Here is a 27,259-nt window from a genome sequence, read left to right on the forward strand (position 1 = left end):
TAATATCTACCTCACAGATAGGCTTAGAATAAACCCTTGTTCCAGTAGTTGTCATGTTATGATTTAAATTTTATAAATATCTTTAATGGTTTCATAAGACTTACTGAGCATATTTAGCCATAATCTTTTAACCATTTTCTTATTTTTAGATGTTCAGATTGTTTTTAACATTTTAAATAATTTTGCAAATATAGATCTTGGGGTAGGAACTTTTATTCAAATTTAGATTTATTCCTTCTGATTGATTCCAGAAGTGGAATTAATGTATCAAAAAGAAATTTTATGACTCTTGATATGTATAATTGAATAGCTTTTCAAAAAGGCAAAAACAGTTTATGTTCCCGGCAATAACATACGGGAATTCTCATTTCATCACATCCTATCAGGGTTTTTTTTAATTTGCAAATTTAATAGGCAAAAATTGCTATCTTGTCTTAGTTTTCATGTCTTTGATTATTAATGAGGTTGAATATATTTTCAAGGTATTTTAAAACTAGTTTTGTCATTTTCCCCTTTTATGAATCATCTATTCCTGTTGACAAGCATTCCTAATCAAGCACTCTGCTTACCAAGATTTAAAATGTTCCTTAAAATGCTGTACAGCTTTGGCCAGCATGTAGCTAATGAAGTTAGAACTCTCAGCACTTTCTTCATGAGGGATGGTGAGTGTGAAATTAGGGGAAAGCAGAATGCTTACCTCTGTCATCGTTACATCTCGTTTGGAAAAATTTCCTTCATGAACACCTGGAACTACCTAAGAAGAAGGATTATACAACAAAAGATTACTAAATTCCAGCACACATTCAGCATTAATTTAATACCACATTAGTCAGGATAGGCTAAGTTGTGCTGAGGTAACAAGTTAGCCCCAGCATTCCAGTGGCTTCTTATAATTTATTTTTCACTCATGTTACATGCCCATTACAAGGGCTCTGAACCACCTAGATGCTCAGGACCCTGGCTGAGAAAGGAATATCATCTCACATGTGCTGTAGCACATGTAATAACGCATGGCTTTCTTTACATCCTCATCAGAGAAAGAGAATGGATAATCACACACAGGCTCTTCTCTATCTCAGTCTAGAAATAACTCTTTTCATTTTTGTTCCCATTTCATTGGCCAGAACTTAACACATGGCACCACTTAACTGCAAGAGGAGCAAGAAAGTGTGAGTGGGCAGATGGAATATTTGGTGAGCGCTCCTGTCTGTCACAAATGTTAATGTGATGTACCAAGTTTTGTACTGAGTTTCCACAGGAAATTTACAATTTATGGTTGTATGTGTGATTTTTGTAAGAACCAGTCATCTGAAATGCATGTCGTTTACTTTCTTAATAAGTTCTCAAGGGCATATACTTTGATTTTAATAATTTACACGAAACTGTAATGACATGCAACTTGATGTAACCTTAAGAGAACTACTTTGGGGCTTCCCTGGTGGCACAGTGGTTAAGAATCTGCCTGCCAGAGAGACTTCCCTGGCGGTCCAGTGGTTAAGACTCTGCACTTCCACTGCAGGCGGCGCAGGTTCAATCCCTGGTTGGGGAACTAAGATCCTGCATGCCCCACGGTGTGGCCAAAACATTAATAAAATAAAATAAAAATAGGAGAAGAATCTGCCTGCCAATGCAGGGGACATGGGTTTGAGCCCTGGTCCGGGAAGATCCCACATGCCGCGGAGCAACTAAGCCCGTGCGCCAAAACTACTGAGCCTGTGCTCTGGAGCCTGTGAGCCACAACTACTGAGCCCATGTGCCACAACTACTGAAGCCCGTGTGCCTAGAGCCTGTGCTCCACAAGAGAAGCCACTGCAATGAGAAGCCCGCGCACCGTAAAAAAGAGCAGTCCCTGCTCGCCGCAACTAGAGAAAGCCTGCGCACAGCAACAAAGACCCAACGCAGCCAAAAATAAAATAAATAAATTTATATAAAAAAAGAACTATTTTGAAAATGTGTTCAAATAAATTTCCCTATCAAAAAAACTAAAGCAGAATATTAAGAAGCAAAATCAACACTGGTGATTTCTTAATTCTAGTTTATAAAGCTAACATAACTTTCCCCCTTTTCCTTTTGATACATGTAACACACATAAAAACTGCATAAAGCGTTTACGTCTAGTTGAATAAACAATTATAACGCTAACATGTAACTACAACCTAAAAAGCATAACTTTTTTCACCTGCTGGAATTTGTATATTTTTTTACAAAAGATTCCTCTTCAGTATGTGCTGTTTTACAAATTTGCACTTTCCATTACATGATGAAATAAGAGCCGTTTAAAGAAAAATAAGTTTTACAAGCGGTTCAGCAAAGTGGTTAAGTCCAAGGATTCTGAAGAAAAGCTGTTTGGCCTTGAATCTCAGTTCTACCATTTACTAGCTGTGCAACCTCAGACAAGTTGTTTAACTTCTCTGTACCTCATCTGAAAAATCTGTAAAACAATCATACTCACCTTATAGGTACACAGAGTATTAAATGATCTAATACACGGGAAAAGTTCTTAGAACATTGCCAGACAAATATTGAGTGCTCTTTAGCAGTGATTATTATTAGAAAAATATACCATTGAAAACCATAATTTTATTTTCTATGGAGTTTTTTGTATAGAAGTGTCTTTGTTATCAATATCAAAAATTTTAGTTAAATCAATTAATGTTACTCAGAGCCACTAGAATGGAAGCAAATTGAAGCATAGAATGGAAATCCTGACGACGATGAAAACAGTTAAATATTGGCTCTACTTTTCTAAAGATTGAAAGCATTGCTAAAATTTTTCTTAAAATTTTATTCTTTCCCTCATTCCTTACAAGAATTTTTCCTTTTTAAACTAAAAGTCTATATTTGTGAGAATGATCAAATATATCACATTATTTTACTCTCCTAGGGAATGATCTATCTAATGAAGTAATAGAGAGTCAGCAGGAATTGATAGTGGCTTTCAAAACCTTTTGACTATGGTCTACAGTTATAAACACATTTGTCGTCATGACTCAAAAACACACATTTCTTAGAAAACAAACTTAGGGTTACCAAAGGGGAAAGGCGGCAGAGGGATAAATTAGGAGTTTGGGATTAACAGATACATACCATTATATATAAAATAGATAAACAACAAGGACCCTGTATAGCACAGGGAACTACATTCAATATCTTGTAATAACTTATAATGGCAAAGAATCTGAAAAAGAATGTATATATAAAAGAATATATTGACATATATATAACTGAATAACTTTGTTGTACACCTGAAACTAATGCAACATTGTAAATCGACTATACTCAAATAGAAAAAGAAAATAAACCACATCTTACATATAAGTTATACACATATATAAACACACATCATGGAAATGAAAGTTCCATGACATATGCATCTGACTTATTAAATGCAATGCACTCTAATATTTTTTCTTCTGGTGTGTTCTATTCTGCTTTTGTTTGTTTGTTTGTTTAATGTGCTGGTTGTGACTCTCTAAACTTATTTCTCAAACCACAACCTTGTACCTTGAAAGAGAGTGAATCACTAGGATACAGAATGTCTTAGGTCAGACTGCCTAGAAGCAGAGCCTGAGATTCTGACAGTTATTTATTAAGGGTGCTTTCAGTAAAACTTTTAGGGGGATGAGGCGAGCAAGATAGAGAAGAGGGAGATGCTAATCTGGGAGGTGGCCTTCAGGTGACCTCCAGCCTCAGCCTGATCCTGCAGGGAGCTCTGGAGCATAAGTGGCCCCAAGGACCACCCTTTGGAGAAGATTTCAGGGGTGAGCAGTTAGCAGCAGCACCAGCTGAAGTTGGTAAAGGGATCCCGGGGGATTGTTAACATTACATGCTACACAAAATATTGTACCTTCAATTGCTCTGCAGGTGATTTTTGTATCTGGGCCTTTTTAGGAGCCCACCAATACCAACCTCATCAGAAATCACTTGCCTGGTGCATTGTATATTAATGTAATATGGTGTGTGAAGGGGGTGCATCAGGGAAGAAATTCAATCACTATTTTATGTTATGCAACAGGAGTTATTGATTGCAAGTGGGAGACATGGTATAAGTGCAACTTAAGATAGCAATGTTTATATGTGAATATTAATATATAACTGTGTTTAATTTTCAAGGTAAGTCAGTAGCTTGTTGTGTCAAAAGCTAATGAGAGCTATAATTTACAGAGCTCTTGTTTTGGATAAGGAACTTATACTCATTGTTTTACAGACATTAATTTTAAGGTAGCTATTATTATTCCCATTTTCCAGATGGAAAAACTGAGGCCTAGAAGGATTCTGGAACTTTCCCAAACTTATTCAGCTGGTAAGTTTCAGAGTCAGCCTTTGATCTCAAGTTGCTTTACCTGAAAGTCTTCTCCCTTAAAAACGATATTGGCCAGGTTTCTTCATGGTTACTTGTATCAGCACTATAGCTCTAAGCAGAATTAGCCATCTCTGGATTAGAAAGTATTTTGTGTTTTAAATTGGTTTTCTTTATAGAGTTTCTTGTTTTCTAAAGACCATGCACAAGTCAGCCTGAGTACAATCACAATGGAAGTAGAATATCCTTCTAGAGCCTGTTTTCAAATTCAGACGTAATTAATAAGTAAATTAACAGAAAAATCAACGTATGCACACTTAGTCTCCATAACTGCTCTTGAGTCTCTCCATTACCTTTATGAAATTGAAGATGTTCTTGGTTCCTAGGGTCTGGTTTGCCAGTTCTGTCACCCAGCCAAACTGCTCTCTCATCTTCTCCATCAGGTATGTAGTGTCCTCCAAGTGATGCTGGGTCATCTGGAGAACCTGGGCATACTGCTGATTGGATATGTTGACCAACTCAAGGGCCTCATCTACTTTTGTGTATAGTTTAGGAACATCAGGACAGTCTAGCAAAGAAGAAAGTAACATGGTAAAGAAAAATGTATGTGGGACTTGGAGTTGGGTGTTGTGGATTTAAGTCCCAGCCCTTAAGCTTTCTACTTCCAGCCTTTTGACCTTGAGTGAGTTTTCAGCCAGGTACAATCGTCACGAATGAAATAACACTGCAGAATGCCTGCTCACAGAGCCAGCACACACTGAAGATTTAAAATGTTCCTTTTCCTTGTCTTCCTTTCCATAGTGTCTCTGAAGGTCATTAGGGCTGCTCACTTATACTCTGATCAGGACACATGGGAGATTGCACTTTTCTGCCACCTGGAAGTTGAGCATGGCCATATTCAAAGTGATGTGTCTTACTGCTGGAGGAATCCTTTAAGAATGGTTTACGATTTATCACCCTCCCTCCCCTGACAGTGGAACTAGTTTTGCTCCATATGGTGGAGGCTCCATCATCCTGAGTGAGGAGATGTGCAGCAGAGCTCCCATGCAAGCTGTAACTGACAAGACAGAGAGAGAGAAAGCAAGCTTTGTGTTCACAAGTCACTAAGATTCTGCAGCTCTGTGTTATTATTGCACAACAGTCCTTCTGAACTGAAACAGGGTTAAAGGAATTTATAGAGCTGCGTTGATGAGCATCTTGATACTGTGTAAAGATTATTTATCTGCAAACTACAGAAGTGTCTATGTGTTAGGGCATCTGGGATCATAAAAGATTGTTATTGTAGAAAAAGATCACAGACTCTTTTCACTATGTCTTCTGCTGTTTACTAAGAAACCATGCCTTCAGGAAGATAGGGGTGGGGGAGAATCCACCAACCAGAAGCTAGGTGACTACCTCATCTCAAGTCTTAAAAATCAGTTATTGTTTCTTTTTGATATGTAGATATAATGCAAGATCCTCCAGCCTTCACACTTTTCCAAAATTTGTGTTGGGATCTTCAGGAAAGGGAGACCTTTGTACTTGCAGGTAAAAAAATTTGCAATAGTGTACATTTGAAAAGTAATTCAAGAAAATATTTTGAAAACAAAGAGAGTCACAGTTAACAAGATACATTATACGTTTGAAAGGAGATCCAGATATTCTTTTAAAATGTCTTCATTTGCAAGTTTAGAGTTGTTAACTTTTAGAATAGTGGTGTAGTTTTGTTTTTTTTTTAATTATGGGGGAAGAAGGTGGTGAGTTACCTCATGATCTTAGGCAAGGAGAATTCTACAAGGGACACTCATTTACTCTTTTAGAGAGTGGAAAACGATTTCCCTAAAATAAAGGTGAAACTTTGTGCAAAACACAATTGCATGAGAAAGGAAAAAGTAAAACTATCTCTATTCATAGATGACATAGTCTTGTATACAAAAAATCCTAAGGAATACATACATACACACACACACACACACACACACACACACACAAAACTATTAAAGGTAATAAGTCAGGGCTTCCCTGGTGGTGCAGTGGTTAAGAATCTGCCTGCCAGTGCAGGAGACATGAGTTCGAGCCCTGGTCCGGGAAGATCCAACATGCCGTGGAGCAACTAAGTCTGTGTGCCACAACTACTGATGCCCATGTGCCCTAAAGCCTGTGCTCTACAACAAGAGAAGCCACCAGAATGAGAAGCCTGCGCACCTCAATGAAGAGTAGCCCCGCTCACCGCAACTAGAGAAAGCCCACCTGCAGCAACCGAGACCCAATGCAGCCAAAAATAAATAAATAAATAAATTTTGTTTTTAAAAAAGTAATAAATCAGCAAGGTTGCAGAACACAAGATCAATATACACATATCAGTTGTATTTCTATACACTAACAATGAACAAACCAAAAATGAAATTAAGAAAATTCCACTCACAATAGCATAAAAAGAACCATATGCTTATGAACAAATGTTTTAAACGAACTGTAAGACTTGTATTGAAACTAAAACACGCTGTGAGAAAAATTAAAGATAACTTAAATAAATGGAAAAACATCTATTTTCACGAATGGGAAGACTTAATATTGTCAAGAAGGCCATACTCCACAAATTGACCTATAGATTTAATGCAATCCCTATCAAAATCTTAACTGCCCTTTTTGTAGAAACTGACAATCTGATCCCAGAATTGACATGGAAATGCAAAGGATCCATAAGAGCCAAAACAATCTTGAAAACAAAGAACAACATCGGAGCATTCACACTTCCCAATTTCAAAACTTACTACAAAGTACAATAATCAAGACAGTATGGAATTGGCATAGGATAGATATATGGACAAATGGAAGAGAATTGGGAGTCCAGAAATAAGCCCTTACTTTTGCTGTCCATGGATTTTCAACAAGAGTGCCAAGACAATTCTACACAGGAAAGAATAGAGTTTTTTAACAAGTGAAACTGAGACAACGGGATATCCAATTGCAAAAGAAAGATGCTGGATCCTTACCTCATACCATATACAAAAATTAACTCAAAATGCATCACAGACTTAAATGCAAGAACTAAATATATAAAACTCTTAGAAGAAAGCATAAGCATAAACCTGTGTGACCTTGGATTGGGCAATGGTTTCTTAGATATGACACCAAAATAAAAAAAGAAAAGAAGAAATAAAGTAGACTTCATCAAAATAAAAAACTTCCATGCTTCAAAGGACACCATCAAGAAAGTGAAAAGACAGCACATAGAATGGGAGAAAATATTTTCAAATAATATATCTGATGAGCATTTGGTATCTAGAATATGTAAAAAAAAAAAAACTCTTACAACTCAACAATAAAAAGACAAATAACAAAATTAAAATATGGACAAAGAATTTGAATAGACATTTCTCCAAAGAAGACATGCAAATGGCCAATAAAAACATGAAAAGATGCTTGATATTATTAGTGATTAGAGAAATACAGGACAAAATCACAATGAGATACCACTTCACATCCACTCGGTTGGCTAAGATAAAAACGATGGGCAATAACAAGTGTTGACAAGGATGTGGAGAAATTAGAACCCTCATACATTTCTGTGAGAATGCAAATGGTACATCCACTTTGGAAGAGAGTTTAGTAGTTCCTCAAAATGTTAAACATAGAGTTACCATATTACCCATATATATTTCATGGTATATACCCAAGAAAATTGAAAACATATGTCCAAACAAAAACTTGTACACAAATGTTCATAGCAACATTACTCACAATAGCCAAAAAGTAGAAACAAACCAAATATCCATCAGCTAACGAACGAATAAACAGAATGTGGTATATCCATAAAATGGAATATTAAGCAGCCATAAAAAGGAATGAAGTTCTGAGAGATGCTACAGTATGGATAAACCTTGAAAAAATTATGCCAAGTTAAAGAAGTCAGTCACAAAAGACCACAAATTGTATGATTTCATTTATATGACATACCCCGAATAGGCAAAATCAGAGACAGAAAGCAGATTATTGGTTGCCAGGGGCTGGGTAGGGGAAAGGGGCGGGGAATGGGAAATGACAGCCAATGAGTATGGAGTTGCAGCCAATGAGTTGACAGCCAATGTTGACAGCCAATGACAGCCAATGACAGCCAATGAGCCAGTTGACAGCCAATGAGTATGAGTATGGGGTGAAAATGTTCTGGAATTAGATAGTGCTGATGGTTATACAACTTTGTGAGTATACTAAAAAACACTGAATTGTATACTTTATGGTATATGAACTGTATCTTAATGCTGTTACTTAAAAAAATACACTCACATGATCAGTACCTTAAGGCCTTTTTTTAGTCACCGTATAGACATGAGAATGAGTGTTTCAAGAAAAGGAAGAAAGAAAACCCACATTTAGCAGGTGTCTCTTATGAAATGTGACAATATGCATCCATTAGCTTTTGTTGCACAACAAACAAATATTTATTATTTCTCATGTTTTTGTGGGTTTTGTGGGTTGGTTGGACTATTCTTATGTCTGAGCTAGCTCAGCTGGGGCTGGATGGTCTAGACCCTCACATTTTGAGGGTCTCAGCTGGCATGGCTGGGACCTCTCATCTTCCAGAAGGCTAGCCTGGGCTTGATCACGCAGTGGTGGATAGGCTTCCAGTAGCAAGAGAGGACAACTTTAATTCACAAGCACATTTCAAGCCACTCACATTTGCCAATATCTTGTTGCTTAAGGACAGACCCATGGCTGAGCCCAGATTCTCAGGTTGAAAAAACAGACTCCAGCTTTTGATGGGAGGAGCTGCAAAATATTGTGGCTATTTTGTCTTTAATCTAGTGTGCATGTATCACCTTCTGCCTGTGAGAGTTTCCAGTTTATACCTGTGGTTGTCAAGCAATTATTAATATTGCCTACATCACTTTCAAAAGAGATTCAGTTTAATTGATAATTATATGGTCTCATGTAACAAAAACTGGGCTGGAGACAGACATTCCTTGGTATAAATTCCATGTGCCTACCTCCTATATTAAGAAACAAAATATAACCCAAACAGATGAACCCCCCCACTGTGACCATTCCACATCAAACTCCTTTATCTTGAAACTACTATTTTGAATTTAGGTGTATACATCTAGTACCAGTAACTAGTATGGGAAAAGAGCTACTTACAGTGAGTCCATTTAAAATTGGGACCAAAAATGTATGGTAAATAATGAAAAAAATGATTTATAATGTTTTGGAACATATTTCATTTATCTTATATTTTTCAAATATAAGATTATAATTACAGCTGTATGCTTAGTCTTAGAACAAAGAATGAGTTAAATGTTGATAAAAGAGGCAAAATCATTGTTTGACAAAACATACAAGAGTTGTTTGTAAAATACTGGAAGCAACTTAAATGTGCTTCAGCAGGAGAATGGATAAATAAATTGTAATGTGCTTACACAGACTAACATACAACAATGAATTCGTGAAATTAGAAACACACGCATTCACATGACTAAATCTCCCAAACTGTACTGAGTGAAACACCAAGGTGCAAAAGAATACATAAGCGATAACATTTATACTATTAAGAAATATTATCCAAAACTTGGAAACAATGCAGAAGAATGGCTGTGTGTCCTTTCAATGTCACATAAAGTATTGTCTAAGAGGTCCACCCAAAGATTACTTAATTCTCTACGGAAATGATCCTTTGTTGGATTTACTGGTCACTGTTGATTTGGGCCAGACTCCACGAAATTAGATGTAAATTACAGATTGAAAAGTTGCAAATAATTTTTGTCCAGTAGAGACATAAATTATTTTGGTCTGATAGAAATCATAACTGCAAAAGTTACAGTTTTATTACCCTTCGGAACATCAACTAGTTTTATATCTAACTTTGCAATCTTACTTCAACATTCTGTCCTTGACTGTAAATACTTCAGTCTCTCCTGTACTCATTTAAACCAGCTTAATCATTCTGCTCGTTCCCTTGTTAATGGAATCAATCTTTTGAATTTTTTTTTTTTTTTTTTGCGGTACGCGGGCCTCTCACTGCTGTGGCCTCTCCCGTTGTGGAGCATAGGCTCCGGACGCGCAGGCTCAGCAGCCATGGCTCACGGGCCCAGCCGCTCCAAGGCATGTAGGATCTTCCCGGACCGGGGCACGAACCCGCGTCCCCTGCATGGGCAGGCGGACTCTCAACCACTGCGCCACCAGGGAAGCCCTAAATCAATCTTAACATGCTCATTTTGTACTTGTATGAGTCATATTTTTAAGCTTAAAAGTTATACTTTGACAATATAAAAACTAAAAACATGTAAAACGTTGCTATGTATGGTATATGTGTGTATGTGTGCTATATATAAACACATGATAAAAGTATAAAGAAACACAAGGAAAACAACAAGGTCCTACTGTATAGCACAGGGAATTATATTCAACATCCTGTGATAAACTATAATGGAAGAGAATATGAAAAAATAATGTATATATATATGTATAACTGAATCACTTTGCTGTACAGTAGAAATTAACACATTGTAAATCAACTATATTTCAATAAAATAAATTTTTAAAAAAGAAATACAAGGAAATAATAAGCACCAAATTCAAAACAGAAGTTTCCTACAGTGTGGGGAATATAGTCAGTGATGGTGACAAAGGTGGTTAAAAGTTACAAACTTCAAGTTATAAGATGTTAGTACTAGGGATGTAATATACAACATGATTAATATAATTAACACTGGTATATGTTATATATGAAAATTGTTAAGAGAGTAAATCCTAAGAGTTCTCATCACAAGGAAAAAATGTTTTTCTCTTTTAAAAATTTTTTTACATGAGATGATGAATGTTTACTAAACTTACTGTGTTAATCATTTCACGATGTCAAATCATTAAATTTATAAGTGTTGTATGTCAATTATATCTCAATAAAACTGGAAGGAAAAAAAACCCCAAAACGATTTCCTTATAAGGGGATAAAGAGGATGTGATGTGGAAGGGGCACCAGCGGGGGCTTCATCTATTTTGGTAATGTTTTATTTCTTCATCTAGTATTAGCCACATGTGTTTCTATTATTTTATTCTATATACATTTATCATAAATATAAAAGTTTAAATTGTATGGGAGGGCTTTCCTGGTGGCACAGTGGTTAAGAATCCGCCTGCCAATGCAGGGCACACGGGTTCGAGCCCTGGGCCGGGAAGATCCCACATGCCACAGAGCAACTAAGCCCGTGTGCCATAACTACTGAGCCTGTGCTCTAGAGCCCGCGAGCCACAACTACTGAAGTCCATGTGCCTAGAGCCTGTGCTCCGCAACAAGAGAAGCCACCGCAATGAGAAGCCCACGCACCGCAACAAAGAGTAGTCCCTGCTCACCGCAACTAGAGAAAGCCCGCGCGCAGCAATGAAGACCCAAAGCAGCCAAAAAAAAAAAAAAATTGTTTGGGAGCACATTAGGACAGCCTTTCCTCTGTGTTTTACCTTTGCAGCAATCAATTTATACTGCATGTATACTGTGTGACTTGATGTATACTGATTATTTGATGTGTTTATATTGTATTATCTGATTTCTTATATATTGTCTTTCTTTTTCCAGTTTTGTTGAGAAATAATTGACATACATCACTGTATAAGTTTTAGGTATACAACATGATGGTTTGGCTTACATATTCACAATATATTCTGAATTGATTACTGTTGTGGGTTTAGTTAACATCCATCATCTCATACAGATACAATAAAAAGAAAAAAAAATTCTCCTTGTGATGAGAACTCTTAGGATCTACTCTCTTAACAACGTTCCTATATATCACACAGCAGCTTTAGCTATGGTCATCAACTTGTACCTTACAGCCCTAGTACTTATTTATTTTGTAACTGAAGTTTGTACCTTTCAATCACCTTCTTCCAATCACTTCCCCCACACACACCCCCATCTTCTCTATTATCTTATGACAATCAGGGAGAGATTATTCTTCAAAGCTTTTAACTGGAAGTTACAGGAAGTTAATGATACATAGGTGGCATGTTTGAGTGGGACTATTTTTGTAAGAGGTCAGTATATTAGTGTATATTTTTCTCTTGTAAAAACTTCTGTTGTCTGTATGCAACCTTGTAACTGTGACTTGAAAAACAAACACTTGAATAATGAGAATCATGAGTACTTCAGACATTTTATTTAATCTTCAAAACACTTGTGTGAAGTAGCTATATTAATTTCATTTTCCAAATGATGAAACAGAGCTGCAGAAAGTCACGCAGGGAGCAATTCTGAAGAAATAAGACCCTCATCTGCTCTAATAAAAAGGTCCAGCGTATATTCAATCTCTTGCTTCAAATCTTAGCCACATTTTTTAGAATGTCCTTCCCTTAGGGCTTTGGCAAGGTAAAAAGCAGAAGCACAGGAATCAAAAGCTCTTCTTGGATTTTTCAAGAAAATTTGCGTTCAGACCCTAGCGGTTGGGAAGTGACTTCAGCTGGGGAGGAGAAGGGACAAGAGGGTCGGAGGAAAGGGGGAAGGGCCGGTGGAGAGAATTTTTCACCTGGGGAAGGAATGAAAGCTGCTCTTGGTCAGATCTGGGAGGAGGCGAAACGCGCTGCTCAGGGCTTGGGAGGAGAAGCTACTATCTGTATTTAAATACTAATTAGTAATTAACCCACCATCTGGAAAGAGTTAATGCCATTTAAAAAAAACTTATTTGGCAAAAAATTTGCTTACACATTTTGAAGATTTCTTCATTGGTGGTTTTCTTTCTGTGCAGTAAGAAGAAAGAAGTTACCCTGATTTGCTGAGTTCTCTTTTGCACACAAGAGTGTTCGCTTGGTCTTTAACCATAAAAATTTTTCACGGGAATAATGAGGGAATTTTTTAAAAGGGGAAAAGTAAGTTGACCTACTTTTGAATAATAAACGTTTATAAACCTGCCCTGAGCACCCCCAGACGGCAATGAGCACGCCAAAAAGAGCTTGAAGGGAAGCAAATGAATCCACGATGCCTGTAAAAGCGAGATTTGTGACCTCTGACCAGAATACAATCGAAACCCTGAGAACATAATAATCATTTACCTTCCTGTAGGTAATCCTGACATTTTTGGCATCTTGCGTGAAATTGGAAACATTCCGACGAGTTCTGGCGAAGCTCTCCGCACAGCCCTCGGCCCCGCACAGGCAATGCCGTCCTACTCAGGCCGCCGTGGGCGGAGTCTACAAGTAACAGCATTTTCACATCAGTGTCGTTAGAGAGTTTGAACTTTAAAGGCATGGATAGAATGTCATTTCTCTTTCTAACCAGCACTTGCAAAATCTTTGTTCTGTATGCAATCGTAGGAGTGCATACTGGTGCAACCAGTTACTAGGACAATTTGGCATCTATTAAAAAGTGCATGTATCGGGCTTCCCTGGTGGCGCAGTGGTTGAGAGTCCGCCTGCGGAGGCAGGAGACACAGGTGTGTGCCCCGGTCCGGGAGGATCCCACATACCGCGGAGCGGCTGGGCCCGTGAGCCATGGCCGTTGAGCCTGCGCGTCCGGAGCCTGTGCTCCGCAGCGGGAGAGGCCACAACAGTGAGAGGCCGGCGTACCGCAAAAAAAAAAAAAAAAAAAGTGCATGTATCCTTTAATCCAGCAGTCTCATTACTGTCATTATTACTCATCATTACTATTATTACTACTTGCTTCCCCCAAACCCCACTCCCCACACAGAGGTTAATGCATATAATTTTATTTTCAGGAAGGAATCATGAAGAATTATTCATAGTAACTCTATTGGAAGAGAGACTTGATGGGGTGGGAGAAGGCAGCTTTCATTTCTTTTGTTCCTTTGTATATTTAAATTATTTTAAATTTAGTGTGTCTTATTTTTATCATTATTATTTCTGATATCATTGGGGTTAACTAGACAGGGAATTGTAAGCCACTTTTCTCTTTGGGCGTCTATTAAAATTTTTTCTAGTAATTATTTTAATTTTTTCAAGCTGTAATTCGAATGTGTATTGGAGTTCCAAAGATATTGGAAATGTCTGTTTTTTAAACTGGGTGGTAGGTATTTATTACTATTCTTTTTTGCATTTCACATATATAATGTTATAAACAGTACGTCAAAGATTTAGGAAAACATCTAAAGCAGATCAATTTTTAAGAAACTTTTTTTTTTCCTGGAATAATTAACCATCCATATAAAAATGATGTAAAAAGAAGTCGTCCAACAGCAAATTGACAATTCCCAATTGAGTGTTTCACATTAGGAAAAATTTGTTATTAATTTTTAACCTGATGATATTCTGTTATATTAAATCCTTGATGTTAAAAAATGAAACATTTCGAGATAAACTGTGAAGTTTACTGGGACTTCCCTGGCGGTCCAGTGGTTAAGACTCTGTGCTTCTACAGCAGGGGGGCAGGGGTTCAATCCCTGCTCAGGGAACTAGGATCCTGCAGGCCGCGTGGCACAGCCAAAAGCAACAAACAAAAAATGTGAAGTTTATTGTTTAAAAACCTACAAGGCATTTGCTAGATCATCTGGTGGGTAAGGCAGCCATCCCCTTGGTTGAATAGGAGTCATTTTCTCCCATTCCCTATAGATTTAGTGGCATCTCCTCTCACCCCAGAGAACCCCTGTGAGTTCTACTGTAGAGCAAGTCTGCATTATGTGCTGTTAATTTTGTCTTCTCTATTAGACTCTGAGTCCTTTGAGAGAGGGGATTTGGTCTTGTCATTTCAATCTTGTCATTCTTCCATAACTTCCTCTGTCATTTCACTTAAGATATGGTAGTGCAACTGTTCACTGACCTGTTTTTCTTTCTCTGGACTAAACTCCTAAAAGTTAGGGGCTGTGTCATCTCTGTCATAATCATTGCTTATTCACAGCATCTAGATGAATACTTGGTATATTCAAGGATGGCAAATTGAGGGCTATCTAAACCAATTCCCCATGCTATACTCATGAGAGTAGCCCATCGCCTACCTTCGGCCATGCCAGAACAGAGCCTGAGGGCCCTTCTAGGCAGTTACTTCTAGTAAATCATCTACCCTCCCAACTTGCCTGTTTCCCCCATGGGAAAATTAAGGACAGCAAAATTCTCCAGGGCAGGATTAAAACCCAGAACTCCCAGCTCCCAGCACCCAGCACTGTGTGAAGCTGCTACACCACAGTTTTACTGAATGGATCTCATCTATTCTCTCTAGGGATTTGTAAGCCAAGGGAGGACAACTGCAAAAGCTATCTTATTCTGTTTCAACAGATTCAGCAACTGAAGTCTAGAAAGAACAAAGTGGGAAAGAAATTCTTTCATATGGAGACTAAAATGAAACAACAATCAATAAATTTAAAAAATATATTAAACAAGATATTTCATATTTTTATCACCTTTTTCCTTTTAACAGTGTTCATTATTCAATTTTAGCTACTTTTCTAATTTTGGCTCTTAGGATGATCATGACAAATAAAGCCTATCTGTGAAGGCTGCCAGATACTAGTTTACACTCAGAAGATATTAACCACTGTAATTGACAGGAGGCAGCTTTCCTAGTGCTATTGTAACAGATTCCACAGATTTAGTGGTTTGAACAACATAGATTATTTCACAGTGCTATAGGTCAGAAGTCTGAAGTGGGTCTCAGTGGGCTAAATGAAGGTGTTGGCAGGGCTGTTCTTTTCTGGAGGCTCTAGGGCAGAATCCATCTCCATGCCTTTCCAGAGTCTGGAGGCCACCCCCCCCGCCCCCCCCGTTGCCTCCTGTTCCCCTTCCTCTATCTTCTAAGCTGGCAAAGTAGGGACAAGTTCCTCTCGTGAGGTTGTCTCTATTGATTCTTTTCTGCCTCCTTCTTCTACTTTTAGGAGCCCTTGTGATTTCACTGGAGCCACCTGGACAACCCCAAATACTCTCCCTATTTTAAGGTCAGCTGATTAGCAACCTCAATTCCATCTGCAACCTTACTTTCCCCTGCTGTGTAACCCAACATTTTCACAGGTTCTGGGGATTAGGATTTGGGTATCTTTGGAAAGCTATTATATTATTCTGCCTACCGCAAGGGACAAAGGTTTATTCTCATTAGGTGGATTTTCTAGGGGCAATAGGTTTATTCCGCACCTACCACCAGTCCAGAAAAGTGATGGAAACTACACGCAAATACTCCACAGCCCCTGCCTGCCTATTTTTGATAAACTGTCCTCATGTACTCATCTGGGAAGAGAATCTGTTGAACTTGCTGTCTGGTTAGGGTAGGGACACTGGAGAGAGAAGAGTATAAAGGTGTAACAAAGGCTTTTTTTGTTTGCTGTTTTGTTTTTACTTTCTGCACTTGCAGGGGACCCTGGATCTCTAGATTATCACTGAGGTGATGGTGGTGCAAGGAAGGAATTGACTAGTTTAGGTTCCTCATGTAAGTGGGATATAATATTTGTCCTTCTGTGTCTGGCTTATTTCACATAGCATAATGTCCTCCAGGTTCATCCATGTTGTCACAACTGGCGGAATTTCTAGAAGGAGCCCGTTTCATTTTTTGTTAGAGAAGAGCATCCCTGTCCTTGACTTAATGTTCCATAGAGATATGTCCAAGGAAACACAGATTCTACCTGTGGCCCCCACGGCAACTCTCATTTCTGAGATGCTGCCTCCCAGCTCTCCACAGAAGCCCAAAGAAGTTACCTCCTTCTGCCTTAACAACATAAAGCAGCATTGCTTTTTCCAATATGGAATATCAGAGGGCATGAGTGGTATTGGTAGAAGGCGATTATTATCATTTACAGAAATTTCTCTATCATGTCTCTGAGTATTTTCTCTGGTTTTGTGCATAAAAGATGTGATCTAAGGGATTACAGTAGCGATGCAGAGGAGGTCCTGGAAGGCACTAAATATGACCTGGTTTTACATGGCACTAAGCTTTCTCCCCAAACTGGAAGTTGAGGAGCCTGGACTGATTTTAAAGAAACCCCATGGTGTTCAAGCAGAATAGAGCCAAGCATCTGCCTGAGTTTTAATAAAGGAGGCAACTGTCTTTTTCAAGTTCTCACCTTACCAGCATTTTCTTTCTCAGCTTTGAAAATTTGCTTTAGAAATAGAGAACAGCCCCACAGAGCTCTCGACAAAGACGGGAGAAGGCTAGTGTTTGGCAGACCTCAAAGCTTTTTCTAAGAGGCTGTGAGACTTTGATCATCCATAAACCATCACTCTCAGAAACATTGTACAATGACTTAGAAATGGCTACCATTTCCAAAGTTAAATAAAACTCAACTTTAGTACAGATATCTAAATAATCTTTTAATACTTGCCTTTGTCTTGTTTTGATAAATCCTCGATTGCCTTCAGCATCTCAGTAACTGTTGCACTGACACTTTGATAAATAGAGAGACTGAAATTACAAAACAGCTGGAAGAAGCTGGGAATGTCCCAGCTTTGCACAGGATGTGCTTTTTTTGCTGGCTCTTTGGAAAAAGCTGGAAAAAAGTAAGGCTCCATGAAGTCTGTATCTGACATGAAATACGATTGAAAAGCCTGGTCAAATTCTTGCTGCATCTGTTTGAAGACGTCAAAACTCCTGTTATAGAGAAATCCCACATCCACAGTCAGTTGGCTGAACATGTTCTCTATCTGGGTCAGTTGTGCATCTTCCTCAACGAACTTCTCACCGATGGGAAGGTCTTTTTCATTATCTTCATGGAAAGGAAACAGAAACTGATATATCTTCCCGAAAAAATGTTCAAGCTGTGGGGTGGGATGGGGGACAAAAATGAAATAAATTGATTTTCTTTTGGACTATTTTTTTATTGTGAATTTTTATGTCAACTTACAAGTAGTCATTCCAAATCAAGAACAGTTCTGGGCAAACTAGGAAAAGGTGATCCACTTTAAGATAATTTATTAACATTCATGTACCTGGCTTTGGCTTTGACCATGGAAATAGGGTCTGAAGTTCCTCCTGGTTTCTGTTTGTCTACCAAGGCCTAAGAAGGCCAAGTTTTCAATATTATTGACAAGCCACAGTCCTGATGTACTGGTTGGCATGCATGGTTTTAGACCGTGCAGCCTGAAAACTGTGAAGAAGGCTCTTGTCTTTCACCTCTGCCTTAGTTCTTTTTTTTTTTTTTTCTTCAGTGGCATGCTATTCATGTCTTTATGCTCTCCTCTCTCTCATCTCATAAATTAGTCCAGGGAAAAGATCAATACATTCACACTGAACTATAGATGCTTAATACAGCTAAATAGGTTACTTCGAGATGTTACATATTACCGGTGATCAAAGCCCTCCTTGGCTGTAGTCAAAGGAATGAAGCTCTAATTATAGAATTTCCCATTCAGGGGGAGATCTTCCAGCAGTCACACCATGTTCTACTTCATCTATGTGACACATAAGTTCGTGCCAGAACACAGTTGCCCTTGTATGATAGTGATATGACCCTGTTGTATGTTTTGGAATGTAGCAACCATCAAACATCACTGTGGGAGCACTCCCCACCCCTGCTCAAGGGCTGTTCAAAGAATTCTCCAGGGATTCTTAGAAGACTCATGCCTTTCTCAAAAAGTAATCTGGGTGGATCATCTGCCTCTCCCTCTGCCAGCTTCTGTTTACCTGAACCCAGCCACAAAACTGAAACTTCAAAGGCCCAAGAAATTGTCATAAGGTCACACAAAAGGTGCAGATAGGAATGGTCTCCAAAGCTCCTGACTTCCAGCCAGTGCTCATTCCAGTATACTCTGGTATGTTAGAGAGTGGCTATAAAAATAGAGCAGATGCAATTAACAGTGGAGGCAAATTAACTTGGCATATGAATTATCCTAGGGGTTGTTCCTTCTGTAATTGGGGAAGGCATTGCCAAGCCAGGCGCAGACTCTGATTACTGCATGCTCTGATATGGAGAGGGGAATTTCTCTGCATTGCCTACTCAGCCCACTTCTTGAAGGGGAAGGGAAATTCAGGCCAAGAGAAGAGGAGCCTTTTATGGGTCAGAGCTCATCCTAATCAGGTCACCACCCTCTGTGATTCCCTCTGCCCAGAAAAGAGCCAAAGAGGACAAAAAAGAAAACATGCCAGTCCTACAGGATGTGCATGGATTGGGGTAAAGGGGACGTGAATGTGGGTACGTGTGTGCACGGGCATGTGTGTGCTGCCACAAGAGGGCAAGCCCGTTGAAGGAGAGACTCAGGAGGCAGAGGACGCCTTCAAAGGCTTGGCCTCCAGAGAAAACACTAAAGCAGGTTGAAATCAGAGACTATAATACTATTATTCAGAATGCAATTCAGCAAACATTTATTGAATGCCTACAATGCTTAAATGAAGGCAGATAAGATATGGTTCCTGCCCTCAAAGAGCTTACAATCTAGTGGGAATGTGTTCATAAATAACAAATACAAGGCAGAAAGAGTCAGGGTGTTTCTGAGAGATACACAGTGTCCTGAAAGGGAGGGCAAGAACTGGATGGCTGTTCTAACTTAAAAATTATATATCCACAAGTGATTCATACATAAGCATGAATGCTAGATTCTAGGTTGCAAAAGGCCAACATCAGATCATCTATATCTATTCTAAATATTAAAATAAGTTAATTTTTAAAAGTAAGCTGAAGCACATACCTTAAGAACTTAGAAACCTTGAGCTCTATTTTTCCCTTACCTTGTTTTTCATAGAGGACCAACTGTTTGGGCAGGTTGTATAAAATCTCATGCAGTTACTTTCCAGGCAAGATTTGCATTCATCCCAGGAACCTGTCAAAGACACCTGGCATAGCCTTTCTTCCTCTTCTAGATGTTCTTGAACTTCATTCATAAGTTTCAGAGCCTCCTAATTAAAAAGTAGAAACACACACCCTATTTCCATTTCATGACTCTATGTGTTGTACCTTGGTTGATTTCACTCTTTACAAAATGTGCGTATTCTAAACTAAACCTCTGGGAATTCCCTGGTGGTCCAGTGGTTAGGACTCGGCACTCTCACTGCCAAGGGCCCGGGTCCATGATCCCTGGCCGGGGAACTAACATCCCACAAACCCTGTGGGACAGCCAAAAATTAAAACAAAAACAAAAAATACTAAACCTCATTCCTTCTTCAAGCCCTTAGCATCTGACAGTTCTACCCTGGAGCTTTCTGTTAACTTAAGAGCACTGCTTGATCTCTATTGAAGACCAGGCAGTTCTTATTCACCTGTTCATTCATACAGTCAACAGCTATTTATTGAGTGCTTGCTATGGGATGGACATTCACTGCCTGTGGGTGAAGCAACAATGAAGACACAGCCCCATCTCTGCTGAATGACTGTAACTGATCTGTTTACTTGTCTGTATTCACTTCTAGTCCTCGAAGGATGTGGAAGATGGGTTTTTAAGGCTTACAAAGTTGATACATTTATTTCCTCTGGGAATTCCCTGGTGGTCCAGTGGTTAGGACTCGGCACTCTCACTGCCAAGGGCCCGGGTCCATGATCCCTGGCCGGGGAACTAACATCCCACAAACCCTGTGGGACAGCCAAAAATTAAAACAAAAACAAAAAATACTAAACCTCATTCCTTCTTCAAGCCCTTAGCATCTGACAGTTCTACCCTGGAGCTTTCTGTTAACTTAAGAGCACTGCTTGATCTCTATTGAAGACCAGGCAGTTCTTATTCACCTGTTCATTCATACAGTCAACAGCTATTTATTGAGTGCTTGCTATGGGATGGACATTCACTGCCTGTGGGTGAAGCAACAATGAAGACACAGCCCCATCTCTGCTGAATGACTGTAACTGATCTGTTTACTTGTCTGTATTCACTTCTAGTCCTCGAAGGATGTGGAAGATGGGTTTTTAAGGCTTACAAAGTTGATACATTTATTTCCTCTGGGAATTCCCTGGTGGTCCAGTGGTTAGGACTCGGCACTCTCACTGCCAAGGGCCCGGGTCCATGATCCCTGGCCGGGGAACTAACATCCCACAAACCCTGTGGGACAGCCAAAAATTAAAACAAAAACAAAAAATACTAAACCTCATTCCTTCTTCAAGCCCTTAGCATCTGACAGTTCTACCCTGGAGCTTTCTGTTAACTTAAGAGCACTGCTTGATCTCTATTGAAGACCAGGCAGTTCTTATTCACCTGTTCATTCATACAGTCAACAGCTATTTATTGAGTGCTTGCTATGGGATGGACATTCACTGCCTGTGGGTGAAGCAACAATGAAGACACAGCCCCATCTCTGCTGAATGACTGTAACTGATCTGTTTACTTGTCTGTATTCACTTCTAGTCCTCGAAGGATGTGGAAGATGGGTTTTTAAGGCTTACAAAGTTGATACATTTATTTCCTTCATTTATGCTGCTTTTAATTTTTGTATGTTCTTAAACATTGCAAGGAAGCACAATTCTTGTGTATCAAATCAAATCTTGTATATCAAATTCCTGTGTACTGTATATCACAATTCTTGTAGTGAGTTGCATTCTAATGGCAAAGATGCTGGATTCTGAGGGGCTTCGTTCTTCTCATCCACATTCCAAGCACTCCCCCTTGTGGTGCCTGCTGTACTCGGCCAGGTCCCGCCCAGCAGAAGTGACACCTGTCCCTGAGAACGTCAACCCTGCCCCCAGAGCTCCCCCGAGGCCAGCCCCACGTAGACCCCACCCCCACCCCTGTCTCCCTGCAAGTGTGGGCTTCTGCAGACCGGCTCCCTCCAGGCCTGAGAAGTAGTTCAGGGGATTTAGGGGATATAATGGACCTGTCCATAAGGAGAAAGCCTCAGAGCGGATGAAGACTCCCTTGAGTGAAAAAAAACACGAGGGAGCACAGTTTCTAACACCAATGTAGTATGCACTTTTACCTACGGGAAAAGAAAAAGAAATCACCCTTTCCTGGCATATTAAGTCCAAAGAAACACCTGGGCACTGACAATCCCCCCACATTTCCTCTGCAGGGCTCGGATTTTTTCAGCTGCTCTCATGGTAGAATCCTGGGGCTAAGCTGGGTGTCATTTGCTACGTCCCACATAAGAAACCTGGCAGGGCTCCAGTCCGCCAAATGCACCTCGTGATCCAGACAGGTTTAACTTGTCTCTTTGGGCTTTGCAGAACAATTTTGGAATCCAACAACTTCTCAAGAAAGGTTGCCTCACCAGGACAGGCAACAGTACTGCCCAGATTTTCTCAATCAGTCTTTTAAATATTCTGCCCATTGTCACTATAAACCGAAATCCCAATATTTCCAATTACAAACTACACTCACTGTGGACCCTTGGGCAAATTATTTAACATCTCTGAGCCCCTGTCTCCTTCTTAGCAAATAGGAATAACTGTAGGATCTACCTCTTAAGGTTTCGTATTAAGTGAGATGAGCAAGCAAGGCACATAGTCCGTAATCATCTGATTTCCTTCCACTCACCTCCAAGAGTGTAACAAGAACCAATGATCAAATCACATGGCCCAAGTTTTGGTACTGAAATGTTGCCATGGAGGAAGAAGGTCTCTGGTTTAGGAATGCCTTGTCCATGCCTTCTGCTTCCCCCTAAATGTCCCACCCAGCGATAGATTCCATACTTAGAACTCTCTTCCTGCAGTTCAAAGTCCCACACAAACCTGGATGGGGGTGTGGGGTGTGGGGAATCACTTGAAGCTGCTTTAGGGTTTCCCACTTTAGTAAGAGCAAGTTTCAGATGCTCCCACTAAATATAAATAGGGAGAAGCTAATGAGGAGGATCGAGATTACACTGGATCACCTGAGGATGGGATGTGTTTTGTTCTGGGAGACTTGGGGGCACCCACCCCATATTTGTCAATTCGTGATTTGTGTGAAGTATCCTTTACTTTAGATTGAAAATAATTTTAGGGAGGGAAACTCAGGGTTAAACAGGTGTTTCCTTTTTTTTTTTTTTTTTTTGCGGTATGCGGGCCTCTCACCGCTGTGGCCTCTCCCGTTGCGGAGCACAGGCTCCGGACGTGCAGGCTTAGCGGCCATGGCTCACGGGCCTAGCCGCTCTGCGGCATGTGGGATCCTCCTGGACCGGGGCACGAACCTGTGTCCCCTGCATCAGCAGGCGGACTCTCAACTACTGCGCCACCAGGGAAGCCCGGTTTTTCCTTTTTGAAATGAATTTTTAAATGAATACCCAAACCTTAAGAGTATAATTCAATGATTTTTTAAAAAATAAAATAAGTACGTCTTAAGAAATAATAAAAATTCTACTAGCTCCTGGGATTCTTCAGGGTCAGAAATGGAACTAACACTTGCTAACCTGACTTACAGCAAGCATTCTTTCCATAGCATGTGCTCCCTCCTTGGCTTGCCAGGAGGCCCGGGAAAGGGAGAAAAACAGAAAGTCACTGGGTCTTCCACAGGCACAGCACCAGTGGACTTTGTCCTGGGTCAGTCATGACAGGGTTACAACATTGTAAAGCAACCATACTCCAGTAAAAATTTAAAACAACAACAACACCACATTAATTAACATCTCAAAACTCAGTTTCCTTAGCTGTAAAATGAAAGTGATGGTTTACTCAGATGTTGGAAGGACTGCAGGTGATAATGTGTTTTATAAAGGGCCTGTGAATGATATCTAGTGTGGTTATTCCCGGTGGCCAGACTCACAAGCCCACCAGGGAAGAACACAGCTAGAGGGGCTTCCACATTTTCCTCATGAGGAGCTGGTTTTCATTTCCTCAAGGTCTTTTGATCTCTGCCAAAAGGGAGGAGGGCTTCCAGCTGCTGGTCAAGCAATCTCCTTTCCTCGACAGGGACCCTGTGTGGTGCAGGGAGAGGGATGGCTGCAAAATCAACCAGCTGGTGACAGGCTGACTACAGCTTTGGGGTCCCAGCCTGTGATGTAGCCCTGCTCCAATGGATCAGGGGACACCCAGTGGCCACCGTGAATTCCAGCAGCTCCGGAGCTTGGCAACCCCCAACTTTATAGGTCTACAGGTCTAGGTGTAGATCAAGGTCTAGAGAAGAGATATTAGAACTTGTATTTGTGTTTTTTAAATTTAAAAATCAACTATGGAAAGGAGAAATGGGGGGTTGTTTAATGGGTATAGAGTTTCAGTTTTGCAAAATGGGATGAATTCTGGAGATTGGTTGTCCAATAATGTGAGTGCATTTAAAAATATATATTTCTTTATTTATTTGGTTGAGCCGGGTCTTAGTTGCAGCTCGCTGGTCTTAGTTGCGGCATGCATGCAGGATCTAGTTGCCTGGCCAGGGATCAAAGCCGGGACCCCTGCATTGGGAGCATGAGTCTTAACCACTGCGCCACCCGGGAATTACTGTGAATGTATTTAATACTGTTGAACTGTACTCATAAAAGTGGTTAAGATGGCAAATTTTATGTTATGCATATTTTACCATAATTAAAAATGTTTTCATGAAAATAAAATTGAAAAGTAATTTACTCCCAATTTTAAAATTTAAAATATTTTCCAAATTATTTTTATAGTTTTGATATTCTCTATAAGGGTATGTTGGAGAATAAATTTAAAAATTTTTTAACTGTTCTGAGTGTTATGTTAATGGTTAATGATATTAAACTATGAGCCATGCAATGTCTATAATTTAGAAATGTATTGAGCTTTATACTGTAACATATGAACAGTTTTTAATATGGCCCATAGACATTTGAATATAATGTATATTCTCCATTGATAAGATACATAGTTTGGACAACAACTATTAAGTTAAGGTATTTGAATTAAAAAAATTGATGAGGCTGATGTACTATTTCACATGCACTGGTGCTTGTGTCAGGCCATTGTGTGTGGCTAGCTGTGCGTGAGGACCCTGCGGAAGAGACACTGGTTGCCTCTCTCTGTTCACTTGGAGCCAATTGCAATGACTTGCCATTTAAGAGAACTTAGGTAAATGATGTTTTTTAACTACTTTTAACTAAACTAGCCCTCACAAAATGAACAGGAGGCTTTAAAAGTTTCTTGGAAAAAACCCCCAGCAGATTAAAAAATATGAATAACTTAAGCTCAAGTAGATAAGAAGCAAATGGCAGGGCTGCCACTTTTTCATTACAAGCTCTTTGGCCTTGTGTCAGTAAAAATATGATGATCTAATCAGATTTGGCAATAAGCTAAAATATTTTCAAAATATCTAGATGATTTGAAATATGGACTTACACCTACCCAAGCTAATGATGATCCCTAACTGCCTTCTGTGCCTTGAGATAATAACGGTAGCAATTCATGTGTCTAATTTAATAAATTAATTAAAATGCATATATTCAGGAGTGGATGCTAACAATAATTATGGTAATAGGGATGGGAAATAAAAAAACTTTGGAGGCCACTGATGTAGCCAAAAACTCCCAGACACTTTTGACACAATATCCCAACTCAAAAGGCACCAATAAAGCATTTTTAAGAAAGCAACACTTCCCAAACAAAGCCGAATCCCCCAAATTCCCGAGTTTGGAGGCCAGCGAAGGCCTGATCTACAAGGAATATCTTCTTTGGAGAAATTTGAAATTTTCTTCAAACTCTTCCTCCAGTAAGGGCTGCTCTCCAGAAAATCTATGATTAGGGTAAATAAGTAATTCCTCCAGTGCACTCAGACATGCACTATTTATGGTCCAGATATAGTTAAGGACAGGTGTGATTTTCAATGACTGTACCTGCTTTTCTTCTCTGCATTTCTTCAGGGTTCTCATTAGGTTGCTATGTTCCTCCTCTCTTCTTTCCATCAGGATTTTCATTTGCTTCATGCCAGTCAAAGCCTTCTTCACCTCTTCATCTATATCTATCTCCCCAGCCTTGGAAAAACCTAAAAGATTACGATGTAGTTGTAGTTTTTTCTTTTGAGATCTGATCAGATTACAATGTATCAGAACACAATGAGTTCGCCAACTTTTCATGTTCCCCCAGCAGAGGCTTAATTGTTTTTTTTTTTAACAGCATCAAACTTTGAAAGCAGATCACAATGATTTGGGCTGTCAGCTGCCACATGGACATGGCTACCACCCGGGTGATACCTTCTGTTCCTCACTTCTGAACTGCTAGCCAAGTCAGAGTTCATTTAACCCTATTCTTATCATTTTCCTCAGGGCCTGTTTTCATTTATCCAATTGTTTTTCTTTCCCTTAAAACTCAAGTGTGTTTATATTAGAAGAAAACATTGAATTTTCTTCACAGACAATTTATATTAAATGCCCAACTGGGAACCTTAAACAGAGTGAACAATTTCCTTTTCTTTCAGCTTCAGTTACCTTCCCAGGAGGCATAAAACCTAGAAAGCATCTTGTATAATGCAAGATTCTTTAATAACCTACTGGACATCTCTTACACCCCTTTAATAAGCCTTTAGCGAGTATGAAATTCATGGTTTGTCATTCTCTCTTCACAATAGCCAATATGGCCACCAGAGGAGCTTAATCTGGCCTCCAAATTTAATTACAGATCCCCAAAAAAGAAACGTTTAAACTAATTTATTTTCCTGTTAAGTACTCAAAGCATATCTCATCAAGCAAAGGCCACAAGTTAATGAGCACAGACCAACCAGATTCAATGTCATTATAACCCATTCTTTCACTATCTCAAGAATAACTGCATGGATTACTTTAATTGTTTAAATTTTTCAAATGCTAGAAAAGAATTTCACTGTTCATTAAAACTGTGCTCAGAGGACACCAAACATCTGGATGAGACCAAGCAATGCAACTCAAAACGTTGGCAAGTTTTATCTCTGTGATGGCAAACATCTGGATATGTGGACCATTCTCAGAGACGCATTTGGAATTTTCTATTTTTATCCAGATGCTTGGCGTCTTGTCTACTTGGCTTAAGTGCCTGGAGAACATCTCACCGTGAAACTAGAGGGCATCCTGAATACGGTTATCTCTCAACTGTAAATCACCGTAAATGCCAGCAGGACATGCAAACAGGCAAACGGGACACAGCGCAGATAAAAAAACCAAACATTACCCTTCAGGCCTCCATGGATAGCAGTTTTGTCCTTCCACGTAGGTGCACAGTGACAATCTTTCAACCACAGCAGATACACAATAAACACCAAGAGTGGCAGCTTCATGTTTCCGTTGTGACTGCAAAGGAAAAATAAACCTGCATC

At 39.4% G+C, this 27,259-nt stretch overlaps 1 protein-coding gene across 1 annotated transcript; it reads right to left on the reverse strand.

Moving 5' to 3' along the window:
• Nucleotides 1-565: 565 nt before the first annotated feature.
• CLUL1 (clusterin like 1) lies at nt 566-27,220 on the reverse strand. The gene is made up of 7 exons (XM_004320818.3): nt 27,115-27,220; nt 25,809-25,957; nt 19,857-20,024; nt 17,518-17,950; nt 13,316-13,453; nt 4,654-4,868; nt 566-754 (listed from the first exon to the last, which is right to left on the reverse strand). Exons 1-7 carry the CDS (start codon nt 27,218-27,220, stop codon nt 566-568), a joined length of 1,398 nt encoding a protein of 465 aa, XP_004320866.2.
• Between the last annotated feature and the right edge of the window lie 39 nt (nt 27,221-27,259).

The sequence above is a fragment of the Tursiops truncatus genome, chromosome 13 (genome assembly GCF_011762595.2).
Source record: "Tursiops truncatus isolate mTurTru1 chromosome 13, mTurTru1.mat.Y, whole genome shotgun sequence".
NCBI lineage: Eukaryota > Metazoa > Chordata > Mammalia > Artiodactyla > Delphinidae > Tursiops > Tursiops truncatus.

Excerpts from the sequence above, each read along its gene's own strand:
- CLUL1 (XM_004320818.3), bottom strand. The coding sequence starts at position 27,220 with ATGAAGCTGCCACTCTTGGTGTTTATTGTGTATCTGCTGTGGTTGAAA. Across the intron at positions 25,958-27,114 it reads TATCCATGGAGGCCTGAAGG|GTTTTTCCAAGGCTGGGGAG; the intron begins GTAATGTTTGGT and ends GTAATCTTTTAG. Across the intron at positions 20,025-25,808 it reads AATGCAGAGAAGAAAAGCAG|GAGGCTCTGAAACTTATGAA; the intron begins GTACAGTCATTG and ends CTTTTTAATTAG.